The sequence below is a fragment of the Miscanthus floridulus genome, chromosome 14 (assembly GCF_019320115.1).
Source record: "Miscanthus floridulus cultivar M001 chromosome 14, ASM1932011v1, whole genome shotgun sequence".
In the NCBI taxonomy this organism is placed as follows: Eukaryota; Viridiplantae; Streptophyta; class Magnoliopsida; order Poales; family Poaceae; genus Miscanthus; species Miscanthus floridulus.
The window spans coordinates 72,015,591-72,029,016 of record NC_089593.1 but is presented as its reverse complement, the minus strand read 5'-3'; the positions used below and the strand labels follow the sequence as shown (position 1 = coordinate 72,029,016).

At 46.8% G+C, this 13,426-nt stretch overlaps 1 protein-coding gene across 1 annotated transcript; it reads right to left on the bottom strand.

The window, feature by feature from the left end:
* Nucleotides 1-8,918: 8,918 nt before the first annotated feature.
* Nucleotides 8,919-12,320, bottom strand: LOC136504965 (probable serine/threonine-protein kinase At1g54610). Its single transcript, XM_066500021.1, has 7 exons — nt 11,440-12,320; nt 10,697-11,245; nt 10,509-10,606; nt 10,293-10,398; nt 9,682-10,200; nt 9,420-9,552; nt 8,919-9,331 (listed from the first exon to the last, which is right to left on the bottom strand). Exons 1-7 carry the CDS (start codon nt 12,115-12,117, stop codon nt 9,309-9,311), a joined length of 2,106 nt encoding a protein of 701 aa, XP_066356118.1. The 5' UTR covers nt 12,118-12,320; the 3' UTR covers nt 8,919-9,308.
* Between the last annotated feature and the right edge of the window lie 1,106 nt (nt 12,321-13,426).

The window sequence follows — 13,426 nt, the reverse complement described above, 5'->3', positions numbered from 1 at the left end:
ACCTACTTGCTAGGATGCAATGCAGAGGGCAAGGTTATATGATACTAATTGACAGATACCAATTAAAACTTTACTTAAAAGCTTGTCTTGCCCTTGCAAATGTCCCCATGTGATATTATGGATTAAAGCCTAGCTTTCTAAAAAAAATCTTCCATTACTTAGACTAACCCATAATTCACTTTTCTCCCTTTCTCGGACCATTACTACTTGTAACTAAAAGCTTGTCTTTGGTCCTTCAAATTCTCCCCCTTTGGCATCAAACACCGAAAAGGAAGACATTAGTGGCACAAGGGAGGATCAAATTTCGTGATCCTTTGAGTAAAGAGTGAAATGGATCACAAATTTTGACTCTCACATTATATAGACTAAGCTCCCCCTAAATATATGCATACATATGGTAGAAAGCAAAGCATATGCATAGTTAGCAATTTTTTGTACAAGAGAGTTTAATCTATATAATGTATGGAGAAAGCATATGAATATAAAATTAGATCAACATGAAGATGCTAAATGAAGAGTGATGCTTAATTCCGGGGACTCCAATTTCCTTACAATGAGACTACTATATATGTGATAGGTTTCAAAAATTGATATCTTTTGAACAAGTGTTGCACAATTGTATTATAAGAAGGCAAGTCATCATCACTATCGCTCTCACTAGAGGAGGAGCTTTCATTACCTCATGCCATAAGGCACACACGAGAAGAGCTTGATGATGAGTGCTTGCGCCCTCGCCTCTTGTGATGATCTTCTTCACTTGAAGAGTCATCCCATGACCTTATTGATGTGAGGGCTTTGTTCTTGCATGCCTTCTTCTTTGCCTTGGGTGTGGGCGTGTTTGGACAAACTTACACAAAGTGCCCCAACTCGCTGCATCCATAACATCCTTTCTTTCTTTGCTTGTCTCTTTGATTTGTGAAAATGAGGTCTTGAATTTGGATGGGTACACCCTTGACATTGAGCCTTACGATCATCTTCTCCACCTTCTTGATAAGTTTGATTGATTCTTCATCAAGGTCGGAGGTGGAGGAGGAAGATTGATCATCATCACTTGATTCTTGTTCATCATCATCATCATCCTCATCTTCTTCTTCTTCACTTGAGAAGCTTGAGCTTGAGCTTGACTCAACTTTCTTGCCCTTCATCTTTTTCTTCTCGCTACAAGCGAGAGCTTTGCCTTTGCTTGATGAAGATGCTTCTCCTTGACCCATCTTACGTGACATTTCAAATGCCACTAGCTTGCCAATGACAATGCCCGGGGTCATAGTGCTCAAGTTCTCCATGTTGTGAAGGATGGTGATGATGCTTGCATATTTCCTTTGTGGTAGAATGGAGATGATCTTCCTCATGATGTCTGCATCATCTAGCTTTAATAATCCTATTGAATGGAGCTCATTGATAATTAGGTTCAATCGAGAATACATATCACAAACAAGCTCATCATCATTCATAGCAAAGGAATCATAATTTTGCTTAGCTAGACAATGTTTTTGCTCACGGATATTACTTGTGCCGTCATGAAGCTCTTGAAGTTTTAACCAAATTTCATGTGCCATATTTAAGGTGAACACTTGGTTAAACACATCCATGCTAAATGATTCAAACAAGCAATTCTTAGCTCTAGCATTAAAATGCATTTCTTTTTCGTCACTCTTTGTGGGCTTTTTGGGATTCTTAATGGGTTTCATCCCGTCACGAGTGACTCTCATACACCTAAATCAACCGCCTCAAGGTGGCAAGCCATTCTTGCTTTATAGTAAAGGAAGTTAGTGCCATCAAATTATGGAGGCTTAGCGGTATCCATCCCAACCACTCTAAATAGCGCCGGCTCAATGGCGATTAAGCCAAAGGTCCAAATATGAGCCAACTAGCTCTGATACCAATTGAAGGGGACCATGACGCCTAAGAGGGGGGGTGAATTAGGCAACTTAAAATTCTAACTCTAAACTATGGCCTCTTTTTCTAACCTTAGCAAAACCTATATAAAAGATAAACTATCTAAATGTGCAGCTACTGTTTTGCTAGTGTGTTGCTATCTCTACCGCAAACGTAGTAAAGTAATCAATGTAAATGCGGAAGCTAAAGAGCAAGGTAGAGATATGCAAACTCCCATCGATGACTCCGGTATTTTTACCAAGGTATCGAGAAGCGCGCAAGCTTCCTCCTAGTCCTTGTTAGAGCCCCTTGCAAGGAATCCCTCGCAAGGGCCAAGCTCCCGGTCGGGTGACTCCGTAGATAGCCTCGGGCCTTCCCCACGCGCAAGTGGGTTTCTGATGTGCCTCTCGGCAAGCCTCTCCTGGATGCTTCCCGCCATCTTCACTATTAAGCTTTCGGCCGAAACGCCGCGGGCCTTGTTCCCTCCGGTACACGGTGGCGGCCATACCATAAATACGGTTGGTGTGATCTCGCAAGACTTCAAGCCCCTCCAATGTACAACACTTGTGCTCACAAGCACGGGGTGGCAAGAGGTATGCAAACCTCACTAAACACTAGGCATACACCTAGAGCAAGCGCATAAGCGGTGGTCTAATCAACCTAAACACTTCGCAAAGCACTTATGCTAATCACCTAATAAAACACTAAGCACTATGCATGTGGAGATCACTAAAATGGTGTATCAACACCCTTGGTATGTTTCCTCAGCTCTACTCGCATCAAATGGCCGGTTGGGGGTTGTATTTATAAGCCCCACTAAGAAAGTAGCCATTGGGGTCGAACTCCCACGAAACTGCTACTGACCGGAAGCTGAATCGTCCTGACCAGACATGTCTGGTCATCCTGACCATCGAGCCGACAGTTTACTGATCAGACGCTAGCCAGCGTCCGGTCGCCTACCACCAGACGCGTCCGGTCACAAATTTGCCACTCTGGAATCTCTCTGTACTCGATCGGACGCTGCTGTCCTACGTCCGGTCGGCTTGCCGCCAGTGTCTGGTCCAGTGTCCGGTCGCCTGTCTACCGAGCCACTTGCCCAGCGTCCGGTCGCAGCGTTCGGTTGCTTATCCAGCATCCGGTCCTACATCCAGTCACCACAGTGAGCTCATTTCTTCGTGATCTTGCATATGGCTTGGTTCCAATCTTCATGCTTAGACTTTGCTTAATCTCTTGGGTCTTCTCTTATGCTTCTAAGGTCTTTCTTAAGGTGTTGATCATCGGATCATCACGTCGCCTTCGTCCAAGTCACGTCTTGCACCCTATTGAACTATAAAATAAACACTTGCAAATTCATTAGTCCAATTTAGTTGTGTTGGTCATCAAACACCAAAATCCAAAGTAAATGGGCCAAGGGTCCATTTTCCTTACAGGGGGAATGGCGGCGGCCATGGCGGCACACGGCCGCGAGTTGGCCAGCTCCGGTGAGCCGACGGCATCACGGCCCTAATGGTCTACCCCATGAGCATCAGCATCACTAACTGGACCTAAAGCAAGGGAAAGAGGGGGTAGTAAGAGGCTCGAGCGGCACAGCCACGTGCGAGCTCGGCCAGCGGCGGACATGGCCACCCAGTGGAGCTACCTTCATGGTGAGCCCTACCTGAGGCGAGGACAAGGTTTCGGTGAGGTCGAGGACATGGAGGGGCTCACGATGGTGCTGTGGTTTAGGGGAATCGGACAATGACGCTCGGTGAGGGTGATTTGGCTCGGCGGCAGTCACGGTCTTCCCAGTCACCGCGCTCACGTGGAAGAGGACGGCAGAGAGGGAAATGGCGAGAGGAAGAGGGAGTGAGCGAGGCGTTGGCTTGGCTTTCACCTAGGAGCACGGGCGTGCGACGTGGAGGTGCTAGCTGGGCATGCACGCCATGCGGTGGCCGGTCTCTGAACCGGTCGGCCATGATGTTCACTGAACGTTTCTGAAACGAACTGAATCAGGGTCTAGTGGCACGACTGATAGCGCCATTTCATTGCCTCATAGCTCGTAATCTAGCCCGAGTTAGCAGTAGGTAGTAACAACAAATTTGTATAGCTATAGTAGTACTACAACATTGTCAATTGGGGCTTGGACTAATTCGGTCTGGATTGGGAGATACAAGGTCTCAAAGAGGGGCTCATGAAACTGTAAGTCAGGACTTGACTGAAAAAATTTTCTAAGTCTGAAATCAGCAGGGAAACCTAACTTGTGGGCCCTGTTTGAGCATGTTCTAGCCATTTTCATGAGATGGTCATATTAAGACTTTTGTTCCTTGATAAATTGGCTACAACTTTGGTAAAGGGTGCACATCCATGCAAGGTCTCTAGGTTGGACTTTTTTATCAGTCAAATAGAGTCACTCTATAGGTCATCCTAAAGTCAAACCTCCACCTAGAGGGCAATTTAGTCATTTTGGTCCACATGAACAATGTCCCATCAATTACCCTAAGTGTAGTTAAGGTGTATTAGACCATAATTAACCACTCTATACAAGTGCTACACCAACTTCTAAGTATCACATGTGATAAAACAACAAAACACTCAAATTACCCTAATGTTGCAAATCCATGTTTCACATGTTTCATGACTTTGTTGCAATTTTAAACTTGTCATATTACACTACCATGTTGCCATGTTTCAAGGTATGAGAAACTTATGTTGCATTCACATGTTGCACTAACTACCATTCACAAGCAATCAAGTATGAAACAAACATAATTGAGAATGTTGCATATACATGTTTCAGTAACAATGGCATGATGAGATAGATGATGCACATGTTTATGAAATGAAATGCAATTTTGTGGGAGCCAAACACCTAGGGTGTTACAACATATCCTTGCACGAATTCAACCAACCAAAAACACCCCAAAAGCTCAGACCAAGGAGATCGAACGAGAACTAGGAAAGGGGAGACTAGGAGAGGAAGAACACCAAAAGTAAAATCAAAAGAGCACAACTCAGATCTTGACGTCTAGAGGACAAGTGGAGGTAAGGGCCACCGTTCCCATGAAGATGAAGTCTACTAGTTTGATTTTCACAAATGAATGATTTTCCGAAATCATCCGCGAATCACTATAGCAGTCTAGAGACAGGGAAACCTTAATAAAAAATGGCTAACTGGAGTGATAAGGTTGATTGGGACAGCCCTCCTCTTATTTATAGAGACTATTGCATATTCCCAATATACCCCTAGATATTTAGAGTGAACCACCTAACCCAAAGGGTAGTATGGTCCAACTTGAAATCTGCTCATCCGACGGCCATGTGCCCTTCATGACTTAGCTTCACCTCGACACAAGCCTCGTGATGACGCCACGTACTGCTTCCGATTGCAACACGTGTCACCATCCACCGGTGATTTTGAGGTCTAAACCATCAAACCACCTAGAGAAGCGTATCCGCTACACTTCCTCCGCTTTCCAACACGTGTCACCATTGTCCTTGACCTCCCGGCCACCAAGTCTTCGAAGCCTCCACTTGACTTGCTCGATCGCCGTCTTGATTTGGTCAACACAGTCACTCCCATGTACTCTTGCACTTGTTGATGACCTCAGGTGTCAGCCACCCATGGTCGATCACATGGCTTCTCCGGTCTCTCGGTCCAAGCCTCGACATCCATCCTTCACCGCTCCTAGTCCATCGGTACAGACCCGCTTGACCTTCACCTTCGCCATCGACCACCGTCTCTAAGCTCCACATCTGCGCACCACAAGCCAAGAGACATGTTGCACAACCTAAACTCACGACTTGGTTAGTTTAGAAACTCAACCCAAAGCGCTACTCGTTGACAATCACTCATCATAAACCGAACCATATGGGTACATATCGACCATGAGTTCACAAAATCCACGAAAATTAAGCAAACAACGCATTCATATCACCTGAATGATCTGAATGGTGTCGAGAGAGTTGTAATTCCTAGGACATGAGAAACGACGACGAGGACATGGCCGTGGCCGCTGGTGTCTCTCGCAGACAGCGAGACTACGCGATGCACAGTCGGCCTCGAGAAAGGCGCTGTGACACGAAGGGCCGCCATCCGACTAAGCTCGCCTACGCTGAGGCTGATCACATGAGAATAGAAGAGGTTGACGGTGGTCGCCGATCGAGAAAGGATGCCGATGGTGATTGCGTGGTTGCGCGTCTCGCTTAAGCGCTGCGAGTTTGTTCGGGGGTGTTTGGATCCCAGAACTAAACTTTAGTCCCTATCACATTGGATGTTTAGATGCCAATTAAGACTAAACATAAGCTAATTATAAAACTAATTGCATAAGTTGGTTAATTCGCGAGTCGAATCTATTAAGCCTAATTGGTTCATGATTAGCACATGTTACTGTAGCATCACATGGGCTAATCATGGATTAATTAGGCTTAATAGATTCATCTCGTGAATTAGCCGCAACTTATATGTAATAAGTTTTATAATTAGCTCATATTTACTTCTTCTAATTAGCATCTAAACATCTAACGTGGCAAGAACTAAAGTTTAGTCCTAGGAATCAAAAGCTCCTTGCTACAGCAGAATGTGTCAGGCGCCATTGTCCCCTCACGGCCTCACCCAGTGATCTCAAAAGCAACTGCAACTATTCTCATTTTGCCCCTCCCCTCTTTTTCTGTGTTTTTTTTTCACATATATTGTATGAAAATATTTTTTATTTAATACGGCTGAATTACTGCATGGTTACAAAAATATAATAAACTAAATTCGCATGCAACTTAGTTAAATGACTCAGATAACTAGCAAAGTGCCCAGACAATCAACTCTAATATAACTTCATACTCTCTCCATCCAAAATTATAAGAAATTCAATCTTGTCTTAAGTCAAACTATAGGAACTTTGACCAAATTTATAGAAAAAATATTGATATCTACCACATCAAAAAGATATATTATAAAAATATATTCCATAATGTATTTAATTAAGCTAATTTGAAGTCCTACTTATTTTTTTTCTTTTCTATAAATTTGATCAAACTTCATATAGTTTGACTTAAGACAAACTGAATTCCTTATATTTAGGACAGAGGGAGTATTATATTCTATACTCATTCTATCTACCTCCTAAATTTATGCTTCATTAACATTTTTTAAACTAGTCCATCAGTCCGTGCAAGAATTTAAAAGATATACTATTTAATACATCTGACTAATAAAAAATTATATTAAATTGTATGTTTTCCCATTGACATAATAGATACTTCGTTGTCTATATCGAATTATCATAAACTTATTAAATAATTTTTGTTGCAAGGGATTGATTTATATGCTTTTCATCCATATTCATATTTTAACTTTGCATGACACCTCTATGTATTTTGAATATGCAATTAGTTTGAAACCTTGTGATTTACTATGGTGGCCCTTGTTGCATCACATATCATATAAAGTCATGAATCCAAATTTTGATTTTTTTTTTGTTAACTGTTACAAAATTTTTGTTCTTAAGTTCAAACTCTTATGTTTACTGTGTCTTTTGTTATATCTTCTTTTTACACTGATTTGAAATAAGGATTTTAGGTCATAGAATATGTTCTTAAATTCTACAATAAAATAAGAAATCATTTGAGACCCACACCATGTCACTTAAGATAAGTGATAGAGCTAGAAGTGATATCTCGGATGGGGGTGGCAGTATTAACCTCAAGAGAATTTTAATACTTAAGCCTTTTAATGATCGACTTTTTACTCTAATGTAAGGATAAAAAAAAATTATAGCTGCCAATGGTCTCTCACACTTCTCAAGATGATTGAGTTTTCCTATCAGGGAATCATATGTGCAATTATGGTTGTACCGTCAATATAGACGTGCCAAATATTTATTCAAAATATATAAATATATCTAAAGTAACAACCTACATAAATTATATGTCATGGTTACTAATATGGTTTTAAACAATTTGCTAGTACCATTAGTATATGAGTTGTTAAGAAAATATTTTTTCTGTGATGAAAAATAACATATATATTTATTCCTCATGCATGTTGGCATGACGTGTGTGCTTAGTTTAATCAAATATTAATATATTAATATTGATAGAAGTGAATAATGTAGAAACATATACATGCTTTTGGTTATTTGAATAACTTTTTAATAGAAGATGTTGCTATTTTTTAGATGTAGCTTTGAGAGGATATTTATTTTTTCTAATAATGAGATGACAATTGGGTTACGTAAATTATCTATCTAATAGGAGTACATGGGTAATTAGATGCAAATTTAGGTCTCCTTTCTTAATGGCATATGTGGGTAGTTTAAATATAGTTATGATTTACTTTACATTGTTTTACCCAATAGTAGAGGTGGGTAATTATTTAGAAAATAGAATAGATCCAATAGGTATTATTATAAACAATAGTGATCACCTTTGAAAATACATTTTCATATGCAACTTTTACTAAATCAACCGTCCTTGAAAATTGAATTATAGATACGGTTGACTTAGTCGACCGTTCCTATAAATTATTCCATTTTTATGGACGGTTGGCAGAAGATACCATTCCTAAAAATATAATTTCTAGAAGGTGGTTGTGTTAACTCAATCGTTCATGAAAATAGGTTTAGAGGCGATTTATTAATTCAAGCTTTGAAAATTGATTTCTAGGGTCTAGCTGAACTTAAAGTTTTTTTTCATTATTTCTCCTGATTGGGCGTTTGCACATGATATCTCCCACATGTAATTTTTCACACGTACTGTATCTGGTCCACGGAGATGGAGAATAGTATCAAAGCTAAAAGCTTGTGGAATAGGTAAGTCTTGGTTCATGCCTAAGTTGTAGCCAAGTGGTGAAGAAAATGAGCAAGCCACGGTGCTAAGAAACCATAGCGAGCTGCAGTTTGGCGTTAACCAATGCAAACACGTGGATAGAATTTGCAGTGTGCCTTAGGCATGGTGTGGCACGCTTAGAACCAACACTTTCAAATATGCTAATACAATTCTGTGTGGGTTTTGGTTTTTGGAGGCGTCAGCAGGGATAAAACAAGAAAGTTGGTTGTGGCAAATAGTATGATACTACAGGGCAGAAGCATGTTTGCCAACTTTTGTAACCTCTTGCTATGTTTAGTGGAAACCACATTCTGGAGCTTCCCATTCATATCATCATCACAAGCGAGCACAAAAAGACCTTGTACAACAACACGTCGTCTAGTTCAGGTAGAGCAAAATCTGGTTGCATGAAACCTGAAAAACCACTACAACAGCTTCCATCTGAGCTTTCCCTGATGGCATGAGGCTGGCTGACTGTCTGTCTGTCTGTCCAGCCCTGAAAAAACACCTGCTCATCAGGAAAGCTAACTCATGGTCCAACTCCTTTGATCTGCTTGCAGCATCTTCTCTTGCTCTGTGGTAAGTGCGTACAAATCTGATGGCCGTTTAATTGTGACCATGCTATGTCTCTGCCGTCAGTGCTGCTCCTTCTTGCTGCCTGTTCAGGAAGGAACCAATACGATTTGCAGTTGGTCGTGGCAGTTTCAGAGAAATTCAACCAGTGTGTGCATCAGATCAGTAGGCACCTTTCTTGAACCATGACCGGCGACCAGCTTGCCGGATCTGCTGCTCGTGGTTGTGCAGGAGCTCGTCGATGCGCCGGGGCTGTGACAGCAGCGGCCCTGAGTAGTCCACCCTGTTCACCTTCCCCTTGTACATCTGAAAACAATAACAAAATCCCAAGATCATGCATCAGAGAAACAAAATTCAGCAGCATGAAACTATCAAGGAGACAGCACTGCCCTGCAAATCTGCAATGCTTGTGATCGTGAGATGTGAGGGTGATACCTTTCCAGTCTTGAGTTGCTTGGCATCAAGTGTCTGCCTGAACCTGCTGTTGTAAGCTTCAGAGGCGCTGAAGGCGTCAGCGACCTGTGCCCACTGCTTGATCATCTCCTGCCTCTCCACCTCGTATGGTGCCGCCGCTGCTGGTGCTGCTGCGGCGGCAGAGGTGGTTCTTGCTCCGTCTCCTCCTCCGTTGTTGGTGTTGTTGGTCCCTGGCCCCTTGGAGCCGCTCCGCTTCGTCACAGCGGCTGCCGCCGTCGTGGCGTCGGGCCGGGGCTTCTTGGCCCAGGCGAAGCCGGTGGACGCTGCGAGCTGCACGGGGCCGGAGAGAGGGAGGTGGTCAGCGACACGGGGCGGCTCCTTGAAGCTGCTGGACATGGTCCTGGCGCACGGCGCCGCGTGGTCGCCGTCGCCGTGCCGCCTGCTGATCGCCGGCACGGGCTCCAGGTCGACGAACAGCCGCGGCTCGCCGTCGTTCCTCGCCACCGCGCCGCCGTTCTCGGCCACAACGGGCAGCGATTCCTGCGGGTGGAACAAGAAACAGAGTGGTCAGATCAGGCAGCAGAACACACGCAGGCCATGATCGCGGGAGCCCGTGTCCGACGGCGGCGCACCTCGGCGTGGACGTGGCTCTGGTTCGTGTCCTGCAGCTGCATGCTCTTGTGCCCCCTCGACAGCCGCTTCGCCGCCTCGCCGCCTTGGTTCCGGAGGTTGCTCCTCCTGGCAATGGCATGGCATCACTTCAGTATCGCAGCACAGGGCAGGTGGATGCAGTGCGGTGCAGTGCTACGAGGAGGAAACGAGCAAGCAGACGGGCAATGGGCGCGTACCTTCTAGATTCTTCTCGGAACTTGGCGTCCATCTCCTTGTTGGGCGCGTACTTGGGCAGGTTCGCCGGCTCGCACGCGTACGGCGCCGTCGTGAAGTACTGACGGAGCAGCAACGCATGACAATTAGCAATTTGTAATGGAATGAGTTTCAGGGCACACGACGAATGAAATGAAGTTCGTCCTGGTACCTCGGCGTCGAGGGCGGCGGCGGCGGTGCCGCGGGCGGCGGGGTCGAGGGAGAGGAGCGTGGCGAGGAGGCGGAACGCGTGGTCGGGCATGGACGCGGCGAAGGTGTCCCGGAGTCGGCTCGGGTACGGTTGCTGCGGGCGGAAGACGGCGGCGTGGGAGATCCCCGACCGGCGCCAGAAGTCGTCGGGTGGCGAGCCGCAGAGCTTGAAGATCTTGTGGATCTGCTCGACCTCGGTGCGTCCCTGCAGGACGGGGCGGCGCGCGTGCATCTCCGCGAAGACGCAGCCGGCGCTCCAGAGGTCGACGGAGGGCTCGTACGCCGTGGCGCCCAGGAGCAGCTCTGGCGGGCGGTACCAGAGCGTGACCACCCGGCTGGTCAGCGGCGCCGCAGACGCCGGGGAGAAGAGGTTCGCCAGCCCGAAGTCCGCCACCTTGAGCTCGCCGCCGTTGCTCACCAGCAGGTTAGCGCACTTGATGTCCCGGTGCATCACCCCGCGCGCGTGGCAGTGCGCCAGCCCCTCCAGCAGCTGCCGCATGTAGCACTTGATCTGCACGCACGCACGCACGCCATGGCATCGCGGATCATCAGGCGATTGGATTGGATGGTGACAGGCAGACAGGCATGATCGAGATCCTAGCAGGATCAAGAACAGACAGCATGGTCCCCACGATCGCGGCGTATAGCAATTCTGACAAGTTTGTCTGCGCGATGCAGACAAGCTAGTACTAATAACGAACGTACCTGGGGCTCGGTGAAGGTGATGTCGGGGGAGGAGTTGAGGCCGGCGAGGTCGTGCTCGAGGTACTCGAAGACGAGGTAGATGGAGGAGGAGGAGCGGGAGGTGATGAGTCCCTCGAGTCCGACGACGTTGGGGTGGCCGCGGAGGCGGCGGAGGATGAGGATCTCCCGCGCCATGAACCGCACGCTCTCGGGCTCCACGCTGTCGAACCGGACCTTCTTGAGCGCCACCAGCCGCCCCGTGGCGAGCTCCCGCGCCCGGAACACGCTGCTGTACGTGCCCTGCCCGACCTTCTCCAGCTTCTCGAAGCTCTCGGCGCGGAGCGGCACCCACCCGTGCACGGCCTCGGCGGCCACCGCGCTCAGCCACGACGGCCACCCGGCCGCCGCCTGCTCGCCCTCCACGCACCGCCGGACGTTCCCCAGCCGCACTGTCGTCGTCGTGGCCACCGCCGCCGCCGTCGCCGACGCCTCCCTCCCTGACCGCCGCCGCCGCTCGTTGTCGTCGTCGTCGTTGTCGAACGCCTCCAGCCGCACGGGCCGGCTCCATATCGACAGCGCCGACGAGGAGCCCCCCAGGTCCGCTGAGGCCGACGCGCTGCGGGACATGTTGTAGGAGCAAGACGACACGTCGTACGACGGCGAGGACACCGCCCCGTGCCTCGACGCCGCGCACCCCATGTCTGGCGCCGCCCCCGCCGCGGAACGGCGGGCCAAGCACCTGCTTACGGCTCCACGGAGGCGGGAGACCGGAAACAGAGGAGGAGGAGCAAGAACACAGAGGAGGGAAGGGGGCGGGACGGGAGGTTGTCCGTCTCCTCTCTCTCTCCTCCTCTGCTCTGTTCTGTTGTGTTCTGGCTCCCCGGGCGATCAGCCTCCTCCCCTGCGTCCACAAGCAATGCGAGCTGCGGCTAAAGATAGCAAGGAAGGAGATGGCAGGCCATGGCCGATTGTTCCAGCTGCCTGCCTTTAATTGGTGCTCAATCTGTCCTCCCCTTTTGCTTTAATTCCTGTGCTGGTCTTGAGCTGGGGAGCAAGTGCACTCCACTCCTCTCACTCTTCTCTGCTCTGCTGATTTTCTTACTTTCCCTGCTTGCGGCTGCACTCCTAAAGCCTAACTATGGATGATAGAGGATTAGGGGAGCTTTGGTTAAGTGCAACAACCTCTCTATGTCAGAGATCAAGCAAGAACAGGTGCAGCAGATCCAAAAAAAAAAGCCGCTTTCGATAGTGTTTTGCGTAAATTTCAGATGATTTTGTTTGTGGAATTGGTTTTGAGTTTGATTTTTTTTTATTTGAGAAAAGAAAGAAGATACAGGTGTGTGCCTGCAATGCAATGGTAAAAGAATACATTTGTTTTGGGGAGGGTACACGCCTACACGGGCAAAGGAATTGTCGAATTGATGCGCGCGCGCAAGAACAGGGCGCACCAACGTGGTGTCCTGGTTTTGGGCGGGGAAATGTTCATGTGATAATATTTATGGCATGGCACTAGGGCAGTATGGGCATGCTGTACTAGCCGTTTGTATTTAAAAAGCCTACCACCCTGTTCTCTCCTTCTTCAATTGTTAAAATTTGGAGTCAAGTAGTACCCATTCATTCTTAATTAATGGTTTAGTGCTGTTTGTGATGATGTGGTTGATGAAAAGATTAGCACATGAGCAAAAGGTGGCTTGTTTGGAAGGAACATGACATCAAGTGGTTAACAAAACAACCATAATAAACATGATAAAAGTAGCAATCTAGCACTTTTGACTTCGCATTTTTCTTCTTTTCAGTTTCAGTTTTCGCGTGTTTGGAGAAAGGGATATATGCTCACAATGTGTATGGTTGTTGCCCCACCCCCACCAAATCCCATTTTCATGAGATTCAAATGGGAGGAGGACAGCGTATGGGACGGAATGCTTGACTATTTTGATTGTGGACATTTAGTGAGAATGTTTATGATAGGGACCGTTGCTGCATGCTGAATTAAGCTTAGGCCCCATTT

Bases quoted from the DNA above. Each gene is read 5' to 3' on its own strand.
- LOC136504965 (XM_066500021.1), bottom strand. From the start codon at position 12,117: ATGGGGTGCGCGGCGTCGAGGCACGGGGCGGTGTCCTCGCCGTCGTAC. The intron at 10,607-10,696 runs GTACCAGGACGA...CTGCTCCGTCAG, and splicing joins CCGCCGCCCTCGACGCCGAG to TACTTCACGACGGCGCCGTA. The intron at 9,553-9,681 runs GTATCACCCTCA...TATTGTTTTCAG, and splicing joins AGCAACTCAAGACTGGAAAG to ATGTACAAGGGGAAGGTGAA.